General features: G+C 36.4%; 1 protein-coding gene across 3 annotated transcripts in view; it reads right to left on the reverse strand.

Annotated features, from left to right (window-relative positions):
- Positions 1-21,190, reverse strand: part of PHIP (pleckstrin homology domain interacting protein) — a 139,001-nt gene extending 117,811 nt beyond the window's left edge. For 2 of the 3 annotated variants that reach the window (XM_023254154.2, XM_023254153.2), the window contains exons 1-6: positions 20,934-21,189; positions 20,760-20,818; positions 20,598-20,627; positions 20,349-20,408; positions 5,518-5,668; positions 5,332-5,430 (exon numbers count right to left, since the gene is read on the reverse strand). In XM_023254154.2, the coding sequence (XP_023109922.1) occupies positions 5,332-5,430; positions 5,518-5,668; positions 20,349-20,408; positions 20,598-20,627; positions 20,760-20,818; positions 20,934-20,973 (439 nt within the window). In that variant the 5' untranslated portion in view covers positions 20,974-21,189. Of the gene's footprint in view, positions 1-5,331; positions 5,431-5,517; positions 5,669-20,348; positions 20,409-20,597; positions 20,628-20,759; positions 20,819-20,933 lie in introns of all 3 variants that reach the window. The other variant, XM_023254155.2, reaches the window with a different exon arrangement.
- Positions 21,191-22,622: the final 1,432 nt, after the last annotated feature.

Here is a 22,622-nt window from a genome sequence, read left to right on the forward strand (position 1 = left end):
AATTTTAAGCAAATCTTTGCTGCCTTTGTTCAAACTAGTTTTCTCAGAAAAAACTATAAATGTAGATGAGATCTAAAACTTCTTTTCATGCAAAAAGCTTCTTAATGTTAACTGCATGTTTGTGTAGCAAGGCTATTTTTCAAGGTAAAGCTTTCCTTACACTCACACAGAATGAGATTTCTCAATACTCCTTATCCTCACCCACCAAAACTGGAACTTTGCAGCAGAAGCAGCAAGTAAAATGACAGAAGCAACAAGTAGAACTACATAGGCAAAACAACAAACAAGATGAGATATGGAAAACCTAAACATAGAAAGTTTACTTGGCTAATATGGTAAATGTCAAAAAATATAAACAGGCAATTAGCAAAAGATTGCTTTAATTTATTACAACCTTTTCCACAAGATAAACATGCATTAAATGAATCCCCAAATTTAACTTTAAAAACAGCTTTAATGTACCTATGTCTCTTCTTTCCAGGTCTCCCTCCACTAATGTCATTTATTATTAAATTATGCCTATTAACATAGGCAAATACAGAGTAAACTATATCTGAAAATAGGCATAATATGGGTAAGGAGATTGGAGAAAGCACAATACCTGAGATCATAAGTAGTTTTGAAAGTAAATCTGTTATTATGCCTAATACATGATCATGTATCTCTTCCATAGAAAATGAGTTAGAAGATAATGATAACAGATTAGTAGGACCTTTCTTTTCTTTTATTTCTCTCCCATTGAGAGGTTCTAGAGGACTAGAAAGCAGCTGACTGCTTTGGTTCTCCTGCCCTGAGAATGAATTCCAGTTCAATTTTCACAATTTACATCAAGGACTAGGAGATGCAAAGCTGTCGGGATTTATAAAATAGGGTAAAGACACACTGAGATAAGCTCAATACCTGGTTCTTAAATTATACAGGTATGGGTTTTTGACATCTCAAGTGTAATGAACTGATAATTCATTAATAAACCTTAATTTCTTAAAAACCAGCTTCTGAGGTTTTCCCTTAATTCAATGATATCCTTGGACCAAGTCTCTCTCTTGGCTATTCCAACCATCTATTCCAATTTTTACCCCCTATACACTGCTGAATTTTTTGAGTCCCACTCCAGTTCATCAATTACCAACTGCCTCTTCATTTAATGTTTACTAATGCCAAGGAGTTGGGTCTATAAAGAGCAATGAAACATAATCTCTATCCTCCATGTCCTAACAGTATAGTAGAAAAAGAAAAGGAAATAGACACAACTATGTGACAAAAGCTATAGAAGAGGTAAGTATAAGCAGGCATTTAAAGTTTAAAGAATGAATAGATATTCATAGAACTAACAAAAAAGAGAGACATTGCAGACAGAAATAAAACGTGCAGAGACAAAGGGTTAAGAGTTTAGCTGACTGTTAAGAACTGCCAAGGAGTTGTACAAAGCTAGAGTACAGGTAGAGGCAAGGAAAAGGCGGGAAGATGGGAAAAGGTCAGCCTTATGAGCAACATTACATGGTTAAAACTATTCAAAGTCAATGAGGGAAAGGAGGCATGACAGGATCACACATGCCTTTTACAACTTTTAGAGTTCTCAACTGGAAACAATTTTGCCCCAGGGACATTTAGGAACATCTGGAGATATTTTTTGGTTGTCACAATTCCAGGGGCAGAAGGTGGGAAATGCTACTAGCATTTACTGGGCACAGGCAGGGATGCTGATAAAACACCCTACAATGCACAGGGCAGTAGCCTACAACAAACAATTCTCTGGCCCAAAATATAAACAATGCTAAAGTTACAAAACCTTGATTTAGAGCTAAATCCTAGGGCACAGGAATAAGACTAGAGGCAAGGGATCAAGTAGCCTATAAGTTCAAGGAGAGCAGAGGTCAAGCATGTTCTTATTTATCCTAAAACTCCAGGTGCTAGCCCAATGCCAGATATAATGAATGTAGAGAGATTCAGTAATTACTTAGTAAGTGAATGAATGATGTTACAGCTCCAGGCAAGAAGTACCAAGGCCTCAAATGTGGCTATTGCAATGGTAATGAAAAACAGACTCAAGAGATTAGAATAAAATACACATGCCTTATTTACTAAATGAATGTTAAGAAATGAATTAAGAAGTCTAACTCCCAGGCTTGGAATAACAAGTTTCACAGGGTTAGAAGTTCTATTTTACACATTTTAAAGTTTCAGACAAATGTGAAATACTCAAATTGAGAAGTACAAAAGTTTGCATATAGTCTGCAAAAACCTAAGAAAGGAAAATCCAATTTATCACCACACTTATCTTACGTGATCTTCTGAGTTACAAGAGAAAGTTCATTAAGAAAAAAACAAAAAAACTTAAATTCCTAAGTGCAGTTTGGTAATCTGGAACAAGAAAAGACAATTAACAGAAAACCTTGGTGAGATATGAATAAGATCTGGTGTTTAGTTAATAATACTGTCCCAATGCTGGTTCTGTAGTTTTGAGAAATGTACCAGGTAGTAAGATTACAACATTAGGAAAAGCTGCACAGGGTGTATAAAAGAAACTGTGAACTATCTGTGCAACTTTTCAGTAAATATTTATTTCCAAGTTAAAAGTTTATTTTTAAAACTTCTGTATCTCAAATGTTTCAAAATTTAAATATCTAGATGTATATTAATTATTTAAATCCATAGTTTATGAAAAGTTAAAATGTTAAGGTTTTTTCCTTACGTCCCTTTTTACTTGGTAGCACTACATAGATCAAGGAAAGAGCAAAGAAAATCTTTAAAAGTAGCTAGACAGAAAACAGCAAAGAGGAATCAACAAAAGAAGTCAGTACTACAAATGTTCATATTTAAAACAAAAATCTTCTAACCCATACTCTGTGATAACGTAAAATGATACACCTTATCACCATGCAGGCCAAAAGCTTGATGAACTTTTCTTTCCACTTCCATCCTATTCCCAATTTTGTAGCAGTCACAAAACATTCAAGACTGTCACCAAGGTGAACCGAAAAGAGATAATACTAAACTATGACTATAATAAATAGACTCATTTTTAGTCCAGCTTTTTTTCTTTGGGAACTTAAGAAACTATATGCAAATACAAAAAAGCAGGTAAAATTGGCATTATAATAGTTACTTTTTTAAATAAAAAGAGCTAGTATTTTCCTGAAAATACAAATGGAAGAAAAAAGCATTCATCTTAACCCTTATGAAATTAAGTCTTTCAGAAAGATACAAAAATTACCAGCTTGGTAATTAATTCTGATACCTGAATATACCAGTTGCATTACTCTGCTGTAACAAAACTCAAGACATTTTGGTCATATTCCCTATATCCATGTCAGCAATATTTACTAATCTGACCATGAGACTTAATACCAATTTTCTTGAATAGCCAAATGCTACGACTTGAAAGTTTAGCTTACTGAAAATAAGACAGCATAATGGAGTCAGGCTGGTTTCATGACTCACTAAATGTGTAACCTTGGTCAAAATGCCAAAGTTTTCCATGCCTCAATTTCCTTCTCTATAAAGTAAGAACAGTTCCTCCTATAGGCCATTTAGGTTTTAAAAGAGAATATAAATGAAAAATGCTTTGAGTACTGCCTGGCACATAGTAATTACTCACATAGGAAATGTTAAGATGAAAGTTATGTACCGTCAATCATTCTTGCACTTGCATTGCCTACCACAGGGCTACATGACAATGTGTTGAAAGAATAACATAACACATTCTCTTTACTATACAGACCTGTAGTTTTTCAAAGAGAGGATAAACTTCTCCCTACCAGTGAAACTCCTTTAATATTTTACCTTCCCCTTCTTTCAACAAAACCATTTTGCCCCTAGTATAATTTTCTAAGTTAAAATATACTCTAGTGTCTCAAATCCTTTGTTTTAATAGTTCTTTATATATAGATAATATATAAATATCATTATGTAACCAAGACAATATACTGAAAAAAAAAATCATCCACGATTGTCTGCCATACAAATGTCACATAGGATACCTTTGGAAAATAGGTCAGTGAAAACAAACCAGAATACATCACAGAGACAAAAAGATAGAAATCATAAAAAAAGAGAAGGTGATAGAGAAGATAAAGTAAGGGAGTCTAGTATGTGTTCAACTGGAGTCCCAAAGGAGAGCGAATGGAGCAAAGATGATATTTTAAAAGATAATATTTGAGAATTTTCCAGTGCCAGTAAAAGACATTACAGATTCAAGAAACCTAATGGATCTCAAACAAGAAAAATAAACCCCACAGACACCAAGGCATATCACAGACAAACTGCAGAAAATCATCAAGATTTCCAAGCAGCAACAGTTAGGAGATTTAAACTCACATATATCAATAATTATACATACAGAACAAAATGCCTTACATAAAACATTAAGACTGCCATACTATATTTTTAAAAAGCCACTTCTTTGCTATTTTTAAGAGATATGGGAAATGAAAGGACACAAAAAGGTTAATAGTAAAACAGTGAAAAAAGATATACCATATAAATCTTAAGCAAAAGGCAGAACTGCAATATTGATGATCAGTATAAGTATCCACAAAAGGAAGAAGTAAGTACGATTTGGATAGGTGGGAGAGGGAGAATAACACTCCTGGATAGGCAAAAGGGTGGGGGTGGGAGAAAAGGCTATGACTAAAATATGAAAGTCTCTGAAAATTAGAAGTTTAGATTGGTGCTAGAGGAAGTATGACACCATTAAAATATCTTAAACAACCTCTTTATACTACCTTGAGTAGAAGGACAACACAGCAAGGGCAGAATTAAAGAAGATTAATATTACAGTATTCTAAGTATGACCCGGAAGGGAAAGAGGGAGAAGACACTGAAAGCAAGACTGGTTTGGAAATGCTACAGTAATCCAGGAAGACCAAGGACCAGGTAGAAGAGACAAGGGATGAATCTAGGAGGTATTTCAAAAGGAAGACCTAGCTGCATCAGTTTTCCTTCTTTGAATTTTAAAGGCAGAAAAATACACTATGCTTTATAAAAAAATAACCGAACTATTTTTGTTTTCCACCATCATAACTAATGTGTATTGTGATACAGTCACCCACAAAATCAATCTAATACATTTTAGGAAAACAGTTTTTCTGTAAAAATAGAATATCAATAAGCTAGTTAGCCTACGTTACGTACAATACATACAATACATAATTACATATCATGACTTCACTATGAAGATTACTGACATAGTAAAAAGAAATGATAGCTTTTTCCTTACTTGAATGCTAATGCACATAATATGAAATTCTCTTGAAGTAACTAAAACATTTTTATGTTCAAAAGCTCTTTACCAAGAGGATATCAACTTGGTAACGAACTCAAACAACTCACCAATGCTGGGTGGGCTACCATAGTTAATTGGTGACTCAGGTGGTCTTCCACAATGCAATGCAGCCAGAGCAGATCCTTTCCACACAACATGCTTGCAGCCTATTAAACACACATATTTTTATGGATCCAAAGGTAGGACACATACACAAAAAAGAATGTCTAAATCCTATTACAAATTGTTCATACTTTTATTTGTGCGTAGCAAGGACTGTCTTCCAGCTCCTAATAAAGTTTGTACTCCAGGAACGCTTTGTGGAATTTCTTGTTCAAGAAGAGGTCCTAGCCGATGACATATTTGCAGCAAGTGATCAGGTGCTAAATGTCTGTAATACTTCACCTATTATGTGAAAGACATATAAAATACTTGCTAAATAAAGTGATTAGTTCTTTGTAATAAATAAAATATACTTTAAAAAATAGAATAGTTTGTTCTGGCTAGTCCACATTTCATTTTACTTGGGGTCAAAGTTCATGTTTGTTCTGTTCAACCACTTGACTCACAGAATAGTTACCCCAACCATCATTTACTTCAGTGAGGAGAAAAACTGCTAAAGAATTAATGTAACCTAAATATAGCAAGTTATAAATTAGCAGATTCTAGTCAATGCAAATACTGAATGAAGAAAAACTATATAGCATTATAACCTAAAATGATGTTTAAATTTTAATTTTCAAAAGCTTCAAACAAGTCATCCAACTACAGAATATAATAAATGTTTTGAATCTTTTACATAAGGAGTATCTCCAGAATAATTAAGGACAAAACAAAAAAAAACCTGATAGTTCATGTACTCATCACAAAATTTAAAAACAATTATATAGCCTCTATGATGAATTTTGTAATTCACAAAAAACCTTAGAGAGAAAGGCCAAACTGCAACTACTGACTTAACTAAGCTTCGACTATAAAATAAATCTACCTACCACAAAAAGTTTGGGCACTTTGGAACAACTTCAAAACACTGTTTAATTTATGATAGCATTTGAAACCAAGATATGAAATTCTAATATTTTTATTATCCATCCTGAAAGTCTTTTAGAATGCTTTAGAAAGAGAATTACAGAAAAAAAGTATACTATTTTATCATTTCATGATTAGGGTATCAAGTTATAAAAAATTTGTCAATGTACCACCTAAATATTATAGTTCAGCTGTTCTCAAAGTGAGTTCTGGGAACTCCTGAAGGTTCCTAAAGTAAAAGTCATAAATAATACTAATATATTATTTTTCTTTTTCACTTTCTCATGGTGGATTTTTCCAAAGGCCAAGTGGCATGTGATATCACAACAGACTAAGTGAGGCAGCAGATATAAGAAACCTATTAAGCCAGACATTAAACATTCCTGATAATGTAAAACAATGCCACTCTTCAAAACTTTTAGAAAACTGTTATAAAAAATGTTAATCAACATGAAGTGAGTTTATTATATTTAAATGAATAAAATATTTTATAATCTACCTTAATTTTTAAATCATATGAACAGATAATTCCATGTAAACAAAGTTCAGTAATTTTTATTAACATAAAGCGGTTCTGAGGCCAAGTGTTTGAGAAATGCTACTCAAGTACACACGGTAATGGCACTTTTAATATGAATTCCTTATAAGATTGATCTGGGGAAGGAAGTGAAGGGTTAAATCATTTCATTCCATCTTGCAGTATCTGTTATACCCAAACTATAGAAGAACATGAATGGTGTTTTATAAAGTTAGCTACTATTCATCCTTCTAAGCTGAAGCCAATTAAGAGAAACCAACCTACTTTTTATCATAATACATTCCTGTCACAGAGACAACAGAGAGCCATACTGTTACACTGACAGTTTAAAATAATACAGTGTGTGGCATATAGTAGATGGTCAGTAAGTACTAGTGGAATGAAGAATTGCAGAAAAGAGGTCCCGATACAAATTATATATACTATATTATGTACCTCTGAAAAATCCTGAGATAAATCTGTTTGATTTTAATACAATTTCCTAAACTTATTAAGCTAGGATTCCTTTTCCCTAATATCACCATCTTGACTTAAAACATACTTTTTCAAACACTAAGGTGATTAGCTAAGCAAAAAAAAAATTAGAAGAAATTACCAAACATGAATTTTAAAATTATATTTAATCTTCCCTAATTTGCTTAAAAATAAAATTTAAAGGAAAAAGCCTAGAATATTTAGAGTCCCTTCTAGTTCTAAATTGTATATCATTATTCTAATGTGCTTTCTTTAAACTAATCAAAATTTCTTTTAAAAATTTTATTTTAATCATAAAGTTCATTACTTAATAACTTTAGTTGTGTGATTGTCCTGTTTTGGAGTCATTTTGCAAGACTCATTTCAGGTAGTGAACCTGAATATCTTTATTGCAGAATTGTGTCTTTGAATAAAATACTATGAATCCACTTTCTCAGACTTAGTCTTCCCTTGGTGATTTAGTATATTTCAATTTTTCAAAATCAACTTTCACTTTAAAAGCTAGATACTTTCAGTTCTTAAAATCCTCAGGGGCTTTCTGGCTTTTGAAACTTTATACAAGCTGATCCGTCTGCTGGAAATCTTTTCTCTGCCCATCCACCTTCCCCAACTCATTCTCCTTCATGTCTCAGTCTATGCCTCACTGCCTTCTATGACTTACTACAATACCTCTGCCCCCCTTTTTTGGACATTCTATCTTTGTATTTCCATAGCACATTATACTCCTTCCCAAAATGTTCTTTTACCCCACTAACCACCAGTCTGTAGTGCTTCTATCATATTGTTCTTCATATATTTTGTTATCTAGACCTCAGTGAGAATCTAATCATAGCTATGATACTCTTCCCCCCAAACAACAACTCTATCTTGCCCTGTTTTGAAGGTTCCTAAGACCCCTCCAATATGCTAAGACTGCGGATTTACTTGTCCATGACCTATATAGGTAAACACAGGCTTAGATCTCGTTCACTTGTTCTACCAGAGTTCTACCAGAGTCCAGCTCCAGACCCTATTTCTTCTCACTCAATACTTCCTACTTGGACAATTATTATACCAATGATTCCAAAATTTGTAACTGTAGCCTAGGCTTACACATCATACTTCCTTAAAAGATATCTCTCTTTAGATCCCAAGCCCTCCTCAGCTCAACATATGCAAAATGAACTCATAATTCTCATGTCAACACTCACCTCCCAAAATGTTCTCTACCCTGACAAACAGCAACACTATCCATCCAGCCTCAAGCGAAAAAGTTTTATTTTTTACATTGCCCATTCCTCCATCTCCTTCCCAATATCCAAGTAGTCACCAAGTTCAATTGATTTTCCCTTCCTATTCTCCACAACAATCCAATTCAAAATCATCGTTGCAATAAACCCCTATCTCTCCCACATCTACTCATGCCTCCTACCTCATTCGAATCTATAATCTCTTCTATTCCAGAGGTACTCTGTATACTGCAATCATAATGATCTCTCCAAAAGCTTTACCTGGTCAAGTCACCTTTACTTAAAACACTTCAGAGGGGCACCCGGGTGGCTCGAGTCAGTTGAGTGTCCGACTGTAGCTTGCGGTTCGTGGGTTTGAGCCATGCACAGGGCTCTGTGCTAACCGCTCAGAGACTGGAGCCTGCTTCAGATTCTGTCTCCCTTTTTCTCTGCCCCTCCCTGGCTCACGCTCTGCCTCTCTCTCAAAAATAAACACTTATAAAAAATTTAAAAACACTTCAGAGACGGGGCGCACCTGAGTGGCTCAGTGGGTTGAGCGTCCAACTTTGGCTCAGGTCATGATCTTGCAGTTAGTGAGTTCGAGAGACCTGTGGGGCTCTGTGCTGACAGCTCAGAGCTGACAGCTCAGAGCCTGGAGCCTGCTTCAGATGCTGTCTCCCTCCCTCTCTGTCCCTCCCCCATTTGCACTCAGTCTCTCAAAAATGAATAAACATTAAAAAATAAATTAAAAAACAAAAACAAACACTTCAGAGACTTTCCTTGCTCTTTAGATATCCGACTCCTTAACATGGTCTACAAATGCTGAAAGGCACGTATGGTCCATTCATATTTCTCTGCTTCATCTGGCACGTTCTTAGTCCTACACGCTCCAGCCCCCACTTACCACATTTAGACACACTGGCCTTTTTTCAGGTTCTTTACCTGCACTCTCTGCTCTCAGGCTTTTCCCATTTGGCATACTCTCTACACTTCCCCACATTCCTTGCCCAAACAACTCTTCAATGTGCTTCAAATCTTCTCTTCAATGTAACCTCCCTAGTTTTCCTTTATCTTACCAGTCTAAATGTGTTATCTTGGGTACATATTCTTGGCAACTTTTTCTTAACTCATGTACCAGTTTGTTATCATACATCTAAAAGTTTAATAATTCAATGTTTTTCTTCTCAACTTTGCCATTAACTACAAGAGTGTAAGAATCAAGTCTCTTTTTGGTCCAAACTGCATCACATACATACATACATACACATACACACACACACCCAATACATACTTATAAAAATAAATGAAAACTTTCTTTTGCTACCTTAAATCATTATTCTTAAGGAGTATTAATCCATGTCACTATGGTCAATAAAATGTAAAGACAAACACAAATTTTAAAAAATGAAAATGGTTCAAAAAATTAAAATGGCTCATATATGACTACACATATGTGATTTTTAATTTTCAAATTAGTAAGATACCGTATCTTTAATATTAAGCTTTTTAGTTTGAATAAATTTTTATTTTATTTGTTTATACTAGTAAATAACTAAAAGGAAATTAAAATCAAAAGGGAAATCAGAAATGAGATCGTAATAAAATCCCTTAAACAAAATGTATATATTTGGATTCTTGGTAATGGTTTGTACACTATTACTTGGGAAAAACAAAACAACATCCTCAATTCTAATATACTAATTACTTTCCATGACCCATGCTGCTTTCAATTTCTTAAGACATTCAATGTATAAAAAGTATGATCAAATTATAAAGTTAAAGGTGATAAATATTAATAACACTATCTAGCTAACACATATTGACTACACTCTAAATGCTAGGCCTTGTGGTAAGTTGGTAAATTTTACATGTAAAAGCTCAGTTATTTTAATAACCCTAAGAGATATGAACTATTATTCCCGTTAATGAAGAAATTATTATACAATAATATAAAACAAGGTTCCCAAGATCACACACATTTAGTGGATAGCAGAGATGAGAATCAAACCAAGGCGCTGTAACTCCAGCCCTCATTTACACTGCCTGTAGTACCTATTGCCTCAAATACATAAATATCAATATAGAAGAAAGCTTAAAAATAGACATTCTGAATAGTTTTCAACACAGACATTAAACTATGCCGAAAAAGAAACATTCTAAAGTTCACTTTCAGTACTAAACAAATTAGCACAAAGGCACAAATTCCTACAGGTAAAGGGTGACACTTAAAACAACTAAGGATAGAGGGGCATCTGGCTGGCTCAGTAAGAACAGTATGCAACTCTTGATCTCAGGGTTGTGAGTTCAAGCCCCACGCTGGGTGTACAGAGTAAATAAACAAAACTTTTTTAAAAAGATAAACAACTAAGGATGGAAAATAAAATTACAAAGATAGAGTGACAACCCTAAATACTCTCTCCTACTATGGTTATCTCCTACTATGGTTAAAGGAAATCAATGTGATCAGCCCTACTTTTCTGAATATTTCTAAGATTAAAATTTTAAACTCTTAAAGTTAGAAGGTACAAACAGATTAAACCATAAAATTTACGATTACTATCCTGAAAAGAAAATAAGAAAAATGCACTATTTTTTAGCTGTGCTCCCCTTTTAAATTTTCATAAACATCTCATCTTCTCTCCTACTCAGATGCAAGAGCCTGATTTAAGGATGCAAACTCTGATGTCATCTCACTGAGATTCACTCTTACACCAGGGGGCTAGTCAGAGCTTTTTCAAACTTCTCATATCCCCACTCCCACCTCCAATCCCAAAAGAAAATCACTTGATACAATAACAACAATCTTTGGGTTAAGGGTCCATAATTAATGGTTAAAACCTGAATTAAAGGTGTCCCTGTGTAAATATGTTAGGATATCTAGAACAGAGGTCAGCAAACATTTTCTGTGAAGGGTCGGATGGTAAATATTTTGGGCTTTGGAGGCACCTATCAGTTGTACATACATATTTTTACCAACTCTAAAAATGTAGTAACTTTAGCTTCGAGGCCTTATAAACAGGTTTCCTACACAATTTACCTGCAACCAACATAGTTTACCACCCCTGATCTAAACAATTCTTGGTTCTATCAACATTTCCACTAGCAAGGATAGCAGAATTCTGTGAAAGAGACAACTCTGCTCAAGCCTTCGCCCAAATCATAAACCTTTATCACTCCTTTTTCCAGCTGCATATTTAAAACATTTCTAGAATTGTCTATCACAATTTGAACAACAGGATCCTCTTCTGAAAATGTAAACTATAGCAAGGAAGGAGCAAGGAAAGACTGAGGTCTTTGAGTAGTTTACTTTCTTGCATCCCTGCCTACAACTATCTGCTTCTGCTTACTATGCTACTTCATATAAACAGCCATTCTTCCCAGCCAAGAAAATTTTGACATTGTCAATGGAAATTACCGTTAAAAGGTAAATTTTATCAGTGGGAAGAAAATATAAAAAACTTGGAAGCCACTGCATTCCACCAGACATACTGTCATTAAGAATTCTACCCAATTTTTAAAGAAAAGGTCAGTAGTTTGATTGAAAGCTCTAAAGTCCAACAGTCTACGTTTAAACTTGCTGAGTCCGGGAAAACATTTATTCCACATCTCAATACCCTCATCTACAAGACTGAGACTGCCAAGTCACCACCTTGGGAGGTAGTGATGGTAGGTGACATGGAGTTGTCTGTCATTTAAATTACACTTCACATTACATGCTCCATGTTGATCTTTCATGTTGAGAATCTTTCATGTTGAGAATCTTTCTAGACCTACGCAGGGAAAAAACATTTTGGAAATCATTTTAAGGACCTTTCCAAAATGAGGCAGATCAATACAATGAAACTACTTGATTTACCTATGAGATCTAGAAATATCAGTCCTTCCTCTAGCATATAATTTAAGAAGTCCCTATGAAAATAAGATCCACAAATATTTAGCACTACTAGGTCCTGATCTGTTCTAAAAATGTCGGTTTTTTCACGTTTTCTCAATTTTTTTCAAATCTGAAAGGCTAGTTACTTCTGGTCTCCACTATAGTTCTAAATTCTAAAAGGTCAGCTTAGTGAAATACAATTCTTATTTTTACAACTATTCTAACATATGAACAAAATCATAAATTTAAAAGCCCTATTTACCATTAATCATTCTCTAAGATCTATTTTTAAAACCAGATCTCAAATTCTCAAAACTTTAAACTTCTAACTATAAATCAACAGATTTACAAAGTATAGGCTAAAATTACATCCACCATCTTTAAAGCTAGTTTACATTTTCTGAGCAATTTTTTAAAAAACTGTGAGAGCCTTCCACGTAGAAAATACACGGAATACTTACTTTGTGTCAAGTATTCTCAAAATTTATCTTCACAAGCAAGTAAGATCAAGTATTTTCCCCATTTCACAGATATAGAAAACTGAAGTCCAAAGGTTACAGCTTCTTAAAAGTCATACATTTAGAAAATAGGAAAAATTAGTAATCAAACCCAAGGTCTCCTGATTCCAAGATTACTGTTATTTTCACTACGTTAGTTTCCTTCTCAAAACTTTAGTCCCTGCTCCACTGTCACACAGCTCTTAGGATTATACTCTTAATAGAACCTACATAAACATTTTTCGAGTCAAATCCTCTAATCTGGTAACTATTCTCACAAGGACTCTTTACATGCCTATGATTTCTTTGTAATTAGAAGTATAATAAAATTAATACAGAATCTTATTAAGTGTCAAAATTAATCTTGGTGGTCTATTTACCCTTAATTAACTGTCAATAAACATGCTTGAAAGACTGTCTTCTATTCACAATTTAATCAATGACCTAAGAATTCATTTAGATAATTCAGCTAGTATTATCAATACAAATCTGTCTTTTAAAGAATATGCATGATGCTCTTCCAAATTTTATTCATCACAATCTGACTATATTTTGCTACAAAAAAAAAAAAAAAACTTTATCGAGAATTTAGGTGTCCACAAACTACAAAGGATTCTCTATAAAAATTAATTTAAAACACTACATGAGAAAATTTAACTTTTTGAAATATTACATTTTGAAGTTTTGTTTTTAAATTAAATCATGTTTCCTAAGCAAAATTTGTACAGTTAAGAAATCCTCTTTAAAATATTATTTACTAAACTAGAATTTAAATTTCCAATTCGGGATTCTGTTGGAAAAGTTATCGTCTATTAATTTAAAGACGGAAAATTCTTAAACTATTCTTAAAATGTCAATATAAATACTCTTAAGAGAACGACTAGTTTCATTTTTAGTCATGTTTCAGTTTCAAACAGTATACTCAAAATAACTAACACCACACATACAATGGCAGTGAAGTTGTTTAAAAAAAAAAAATGCACATTTCTCCAAGTTGCCTAGAATTTAGTATTTCCTCAAAATCTAAACCAGAATCAAATGACACAAGGTAAATATTTCTTGCATTTCTACTATAACTTCTGCCAAGACAGGCTATGTGCCTGTTCTCTATCCCTGATAAAGATCAAATGGGTCATGCCACCATGATCACAGGCCACCTGGAGTCCAGAATACATGCCTCCTGCTGCCATCATCCATGCTATCACGAATAACCTAAGCTATATTATAAACCTCATTCCATTTACAATTTAGTTTTAACTTAAACAGAAGGAGCATCAGATCATGTTGCTAACTACATATTCTTAGTATGAAAAACTTCTCATCCAACCAACCACCCTTTTCCTTATCTGTCATCCCTGAGCTCAAATAGGCTGCTTCTGTGTGTGTAAGGCAAATAAAGATGGACCAGCATGATATCTGAAGATTGCCTTCTCTGTCACTACAGAGACTAAATGTTCTCACTTACATATTTCATTCTTCTATATCATAATTTTGATTTTTTAGTACACTGAATTCTCAAATTCCATAGAGAAAAAAAGTATCATTTTCTCCAATCTGTTCTAAAATAGACTCTTCTATATTCCATATGCTCAGTAACATATACTTATCCATTCTAAGATAATTTATTATTTTTCACAAATTACTCATAATTGTACCCATAACATAGCTTTTCACAAACAAATCAGAAATCGATAATCTTTACACATTTTAAATTTTTTTCTAAAATTTTAAGTTTGGTTTGTATCATATAATAGCCTTTATTACTTTCAGATGTAATTATAAAAGCAACTTAAATACCCTAGAAGAAAAATACACTCATTTTAATGCCTGATTTTCTTGAATATAATTAAAAAGCCCATTAAAATGGATACTTAGTACTGTTAACTAACGTCCACTTTGCTTATTAGTATTACATATACTTTTCTGTGAATTCAGAAACTTAAACAGAGAAACTACAAGAATGAAATTAACCTGTCTGGTATTACTTGTCCAGAACAAGTTGTATAGGATACAGTTTTATCTGTTACAATTCTGCAGTGACAATGACAGGTAACTATAAAATTTGGGAAAAAGAAAAATGACTGCAGTAGACTAAATAAGGTGCTTCTAAATAAGGTGCTTCTACATAAAAGAAACAAAAACCTGTGATCTGACAAAGGAATTTTGAGTGGATTAAAAAATTGGCATTCATAGGATTAATTTAACCTAGTGCTCACTTAAAGATTAATTCAAAAAGTCTGTATTAAGCTCTGTTTAAAACATGTAACTTTAAACCAGACTGACAAAACATGTCCTCTCTGACAATTTCAAAAATACAAACCATTGTGAGGAGTTTAAATTATACAAATCTTTGAACAGAAGGAGACAGAAGCAACAGCCAAGTTCCCTTCACAAATCCCTAAATGTCATCTGACTACCAAAAGAAAAAAAGTTTCATGTATTCTCTAACCAGTTTTGGATACTTCAACTACCCGAACATTTTTTAATGTTAATTAGTCCACAAAAAAGTCATAGAATCACTATACAGACCACCAAAATTTTTCTAGAATTCTAGCCACAATGTTTTAAAAATTATTTACTTTTGGTATTTATTATACTTTTTTCTAACTTAGACTTAATTATTGGATCTACAATATAATTCTACCAATAGTATCTTCTGAAGTTTTAAAGCGGTCTTTCTTACGTTGCAGCTGCTATGTTCAGAAAATTATGCATACTTACTTCTCAAATAAAGATGTTTTTCTGAAACTTTAATGCATCATAAAGCTATTATTGGAACCTTTACTACCACGATTAAAGTCCTGATAATTGCAAACACAAACCTTTACATTGTACTTGATTTGTGCCAGTCAGTTATCACTCACCGAATCCTACAAAATAGGGCTATTTTTAGCCCATTTTACAGACTGGAAACAAGCTCCTGCAGTACTATTCTGCCTCATTACAGTCATGTAAAACACCATTATGTAGTTGGGGATGGGATAATCCAACTCCTCCTTATGTTCAGGCCACTTTACAATCATTTAGGAGTATAAAGAATTTAACGGGTACTTTGTTTCCTTTAAAAATATTTGTAAATGCCTCCAACTTCTTAAAATAATGGTATATATCCCAACAGAATAACTGCATAGATAAGAAAGGATCAAGTTTTGCCCGTTTCAGCCCTTCAGCATGTTTCCCTAACATGTTAACTTTGTAGTTTTCATTAAAAGAATTAGGAGATTTTTTTTTAAGTTTAATTTATTTTGAGAGAGAGAGAATCCCAAGCAGGCTCTGTGCTATAAGCGCAGAGCCCGATGAGGGGCTCGAATTCATCAACCAAAAGATCGTGACCTTAGCCAAAATCACGAGTCGGACACAGCTGACTGAACCACCCAGGCACCCCAAGGACTATAGGATACAAAAGCTGTGTTTTAGCGACTACCAAGCAAATCTTACTATTTCACTGATACTCTATTAAAAAACGAAATGCAACTCTATTCTGCACATTCACTTCATTACTTGTCATCCCCCACCCCCAAAATTTTACTGGTTAAGTTTTAAAAGCTCCGTATTATCTTCAATATAGAACAGAAATACCTCATTCAAAAACATGTTCTTGTTTCTTTTCTAAAACTTGTCTCCTAGGTTTTGAATCTTAACTTTCACATTAATCAGCATACTCTAAATACATGCACACGTATGATCTATACTTAAGTATATCTTATTCATGGTTCTTATTCTTCTCTGAATTTAAGACTAGCAATAACTTATGAAAACTAGTACTTAAACCATGGAGAAAAATATACTAATTACAGAGTAAAGAGGCAGTCTACAATGTGGGTAGGGTATCAAAAATATTCACCTGTCTCTAAGAAGAAATATACTACAACCTAAGAATGGCACTATAAAAAGCATTTATAGAATTTTCTAATCTGCAGGTTTTCTCCGTATCTACTTTTTTGAGTTTTGGATAACCATCAACAAAATGAAAGAGTTGAGCTTTTAGAGACAATGTATTGCTATTTCTTTTCAAAATCAATTTTCAGATTACAAAAATTTCAATTCACTTATTTTACAAATGAGCTAACTGGGACCCAGAGAAATTCCATAACTGCTTGAGCTAACCTGCAGGCTAACTGCTGACAGGACTAAAATCACAATCCATATCTAACTCCCAATCCTTTCATTTGAATAGAAAGATTTCTAGTAAGTGGAATGATTTTAGGAAAAGTAAATACCACTACATAAAATAAAAATTACATCATTTTTAACATTTAACATTTTAACTGGGTTTAACAAGAACCCAGTTTTTATGTATATACATATACATACACATACATATACATATATATGTATGTGTATGTATATGTATACAAACAAAACAAAACAAAACAGCCATGTAAGCAAGAAATGTAATCAGAATCCCAAATTTGGTACAAAGTGTTTAAAGATTCTGCCTCAAGATCCTGTAAGTATGCAATCACCACTAACTACAGTGACAACTAGACAGCGAAACTTAATACACCAACTAATTTCACTATTCAAAATAAGAAATACATGACAAAGCTTTCTCTTTGCCCAAAAATTATCTGAGTTTTCCTGTTCTACAAAAAGTTACCTATGCTTGGCTCCATTTAAAAAAATAACAATTCTGATGAAAGCTTAAAATATACCTTTTTGCTTTAACACCAACCTATTTTTAAAAATACAAACTCTGATTAAACATATACTACAAGAAACAAACCATTTCACTTTGTATCAAATTCCATTCAATCTTAAAAATGTTTTAAATCTTAAGGTAGATGGTAATAGAATGATGTTTTATAATAACTTTATCAATCACACTTGGCAATAAATGCATCCTTTTTTTTTTTTAAACCTGTGATCCTTTAAAAGTGCTCTTAAAACTCCACTTTCCTCTTGGTCAAAACTCAATCGCTGTGATTTACATGTAGGCTGACTACAGATGCTGATCTATGTTAAACAGCTGTAATTTGAGGTTTTCTAGAAATTTCAGTCTGACATATATATTCTTCCACTTAACATATTAGTCAATTTATCAGTTAACAGAGCAACATATTTCCAGGTAGAGATAGACACTACTGAAATCACAAATAATAGTTATTATTTTGGTTTCACTCACCAAATTAACTTAAAACCAATGTTAAGTAAATTCAACTTGAAGGCAATGAAGTTTTTTAAGTCATAAGAATAAATTAAGACAATAGAGAACATTATACAAGAGATTTTGCATGTGCTCACCTAGACATATGGTGTTCCAAAATGTCTTAGAGCTAACTGAATTTCAAAAACCCAAATTAAGTTAAACCAAATACCCACACACCTAGTTATATAGTTTGATGGATATAAAAGCACTTCAAAAGGTGTCTTGTATCCAGTAGATATGGAGTGAACAATATGCTGAATGAACAAAAAGAGAAAATGAACCAGGAACTCTTACATTTTAACGAGAATTCTTAACTGCCTCGTAAGTATGCCAAGATGACTGTTCTGGTAAAAGGAGAAAACACTCCAGGCAAAAAACCCCACTTCCATGCAAAATAGGTGGATTTTGAAAAATAACACACTAAAGAAGACACCACTTACTATTCTAAATCTGTTAAAGAGACAAGGAATATAAATTCATTTTATTAATATATGAAATGAAAAACCCTCTCAAGAAACTAAAAATGAACATTAGTGCCCCTGTTTTTACTGGAGAAAACATGATATTCATGCAAGTATTACACATTCCCATAATTTAGCAAAATACCATCAGCTGCTTCATTTTAAAAATGCAGTAATATTACATTTTAATTTTACAAGAAAACAGCAATCTTCAGTGACTGAGGTTTTTATGAGATTCAAGAATGAGTTTTGTAAAATCTGCCCAATTCTTAAAAACAGAATACTATAAGCTCCATAATTTTTTCAAGTAACAAGTCAAGGAACCCACTTAGGATTTTGTCAAATATTTACACCCCCCCCCACTCCAAATTAAAATATTGCAGGCACTGAATCTTAAGAGTTTGCTTCAAACTCCCTCCATTCACTGTAGCAAAGTATTGAATGAAAGCCTCGATCACTACTTGAAAACAGAGTGTGGAAATAAATATATTCTGTTAAGGCTCCATTAAATTTCCTAAACCTAATGGACGCTTAATCTATATTAAATCGTAAGAGATTTAAATTCAAAAGTTAGATGTTCTACATCCAAATGAAACAAATGCCACCAAAATCTTGTCATGCTCTCACCTCACAGAAGACATTCAATTCTAAGGTAGGTGAAACTTCCTAATCGTTTCAGAAGCCCTCATGAAATAACGTTATACTCGTTAGAACCACCTCAAACCATCAGTTCCGAGTCAGTTGCACTGCACAGATTAAGCTCCCCCACCACCCCCGCCGTGTGACTGCTTTTACTGCTCCAGACACACACATTCACACAAACAACCTAAATCGGTTTAGGAGAGGCAATATGAAAAAATACAACTACCGAACACAAATACGTTACTCGTCCAGCCACAACAGGTCCACTTTCATAAGACCATTTTTAGAAATTACTAACACATTCACTGTGAAACCCCACAAAATTAAAAAAATAGCTACTTTTCAAGCTATTAAACAAAATACACCCCAATATAAGCTGGAAAACTTTTACTTGCCAAGTTCCATACCACAATAAATGTAAGCGTAAAAATCAAAACTCTTCAGTGACTTCCAATAACAGTTTTTACTGAAGTCGCGGAATAGCACGAGAATCAGCAAAATTAGAAAAAGCCTGTTAAACTTCTGGCTTTCAGGGGGGTTACAGGCTTTTACACTTCTGCGAATGTGTTTTGGAAAAAAGCAAGAGGAGCCTCCGGCCGACTATCATCATACACCCGAACCCCTCAAACAAAAAACCTAGCTCTGAATTTAAGGAAAGCAAAAGAATCGAGAGAGAGAGAGAAAAAAAATAACGCCTTGCTACGGTTCCGCTGCGGCTGAATAGCCTGCTTGTGAAATGCTAATGCCACTTCGGAGCAGTTAGTCACCAGCTATTGTGTGGGGCAGGAGAAAGCCGAGCCGACCGCGCGTGCAGAGCAAGCGAGCAAGCGAGCGAGCAAGCGCGCCCTCCTTCCTCGCGCCGCTCCCGCCGCCGCCGCCGCCGCCTCGCGCGCGCCCCCGCGCCCGCACGGACGCGCGCGCCGGCCCCTCCTCCTCCGGCCTTGCACTGCACAACACTCATGACGTATCTTTATTTCTAGTACATTAACAAAATATCACAAATAAATTGTTGGCAGCCCCTGCGGCCTCGGGGTGCGTGTCCCCCCGACCACTGCCCCCCGAAGCCCCCGCGCCGGCCTCCCAACCCTCCCCGTGGCCTTTGGAGCTTTCACGTTCTGGGGCCAAGTTTTTGTCTCTGTAAAAAATTGCGGGAAATTCAATTTTTATTCGACTCGGGGAAAAGTTTCTTTGCTCCGCGACGTGAATGTCTCACCAGATTCTGGTAGGTCCTGGGATGCTCCTTCCCGGTCCAGTCGGTGCGGCGGGGCAGCAGCTGCGGGGAGAGGACGCCCCGTGAGCCCGGCCCCCAGCCCGGGCCCGCCAGCTCCCCTCCCCCGCCCGCCCCGCGCCCCGGCGGGGACCCCGAACCCCGCGCCCCGCGCCCCAGCGGCGGCGGTGGCGGCGGCACGGCCCAGAGGCGGCCGCGCGGCGGCGAGACGCGCCGGGCCGCCGCCGCCCTTACCTCCTTCTCGGCCACCTCGCGGATCAGCACCTGCAACAACAAAGCGGGGAGAGCTGAGCCCCGCGCCCCGGGCCGCAGCCCCGCCGCCGCCGCCGCCCTCCCCCACGCCCGCGAGCGGCGAGCGCCGGCTCGGCCCGCGCCGCGCGCCGCGCGCCGCCGTACCTGAGCCGCCTGCTGACAGGGTCCATCTTCCAGGAACCGGGCGATGAGGAAGTAGAGCTCTGCGCGGGAGAGGGGGACGGGGAGACACACAGGCTTAGCGGCCGGGCGGCGGGGGGCGGGGGACCGCGGGCGGAATCGCCCGGTGCCAGCGGCCCCAGCAGCCCCCCGACTTACCCGATCGCAGCTCCGAGAGGCCTTTCCTCTCACAAGACATGTTTATGGGTCACTTCAGGGCCGCCGGCGGGACACCCCGCCGCCGAGGGGAAGCGGGGATGGTGCCGCCGCCTGCCCTATAGCTGTCAGTGTGTGTTCACGAGCCCAGCCTCGGCTCCACCATTCAAGCAACGGCGGCGGAGGCGGAGGAGGAGGAGGAGGAAACAACAACTCTCAGGCAGCGGCTACGGCCGCCGCCGCCTCCGCCGCGGATCCCTCCGCCGCAGAAAGGAGTCCGCCGCCTTCGCGGCCCGGGCTTGGCCCGGTCCTCGGCCCGCGCCCCCGCCCCCCGGCGCAAAAAAGAGTGCCTCCGGCCCCGCGCCCAGCGCCCCCGCGCCCAGTGTGACGAGACCCCTGCCCTTTCCTCCCCGGCCAAAGGTGCGATTTATTTATTTATTTCCAGTCGGAGAAGATGTCGGAGTCGGAGCCGCCGGTTGGCTGAAAGGCGCTTTCTCTGTGGAGGCCGACCGCGGGAGGGAGGGGGCCGGGGACGGCTCCGCGGAGGGATCTGACGCACACGAAGCCGCAGCACAGGCTCTATTCAGTGGCGCTGGCTGGGGCTGAGATGGAAGTTAGTTTCTATGTAGCAGAAATGGGAAACAAATGAAGCAAAACTGCCCAAAGAGGGGAAATGCCCCGAGGATGGGTCTCACTCTCACGCGCGCACACAGACACACACGCAGAGAGCCCTCTCGCGCTGGGCAAACTCGGGATCGCGCTCCCCGGCCCGAGTTGAATGATAGTGTTTGGTTTCTGTCTCTTGCCATGTGCATGTGTATAAATGCTGCGGATTGGCATCTGTGTAAGTCTTGTCCTGCGTTATTTCTGCAGCCTATGCAAAGTGTTGTGTAATTTATTGGAGTGCTGTATATTGCAATAGAGGTTCGGCTTTTTTTGTTAAGCACTTGGCGTTTGCAAGCCCGTTATTTGCCGAAGCCACCTCTGCGTATATCTTTTATTATTGCCGTTGCCTTAAGCATTTTACATTTTAAAGATGTTTTATTTTAATTTATTTTATTGTTTACGGGCAAAGCGAACTCCTGATCTGTACTTCAGATACTCTTTTTCCTGGTTACAAAAAGGCTAGTGATGGCTAATGAGCGACTTGGGATTAAAGAACCTTAAAGGTTTTTTAGGTATTTACAAGAAGGAATAGTGTAAAGCTGAGAGAAAGGAAAGAACGCTAATATTTATCTCTAACTGATCGGGAGGTAATTTACTGACAGATCAATACCCTACCGAAGGATATTGAAAGAGTATACTACAGTTTAACCAAGGTGATTAGTGATTAAATAATTTAAATTATCTGTGTATCTTGCAGTTGACTTCGTCATGCTAATTAATGGCTTCTAATTTGAGGTGTAAACCATTCCTGTTTACAGTTAATCACGGGAAGACTTCTTGAAAACTGACGAAAAGAGAAAAAATTAATCTTTCGTAAATTAGTAGGTAATTACCGGTTTTATATGCTAAATAATACATCTGTGTTTTGCTGATGAGGGTAAGGGCCTTGTTTTTTAAAAAACGAATATGGGTGAAATTAATGGAAACAATGGAAAAAGCCATTTGTTAGAAAACAAGGACACCAAGTGATTTTTATCTCCAGATGATTTAAGCACTTTTCAAAAAGACTTGATAGTTGATTTTTTT

Source organism: Felis catus, chromosome B2, assembly GCF_018350175.1.
Source record: "Felis catus isolate Fca126 chromosome B2, F.catus_Fca126_mat1.0, whole genome shotgun sequence".
Taxonomy (NCBI): Eukaryota; Metazoa; Chordata; class Mammalia; order Carnivora; family Felidae; genus Felis; species Felis catus.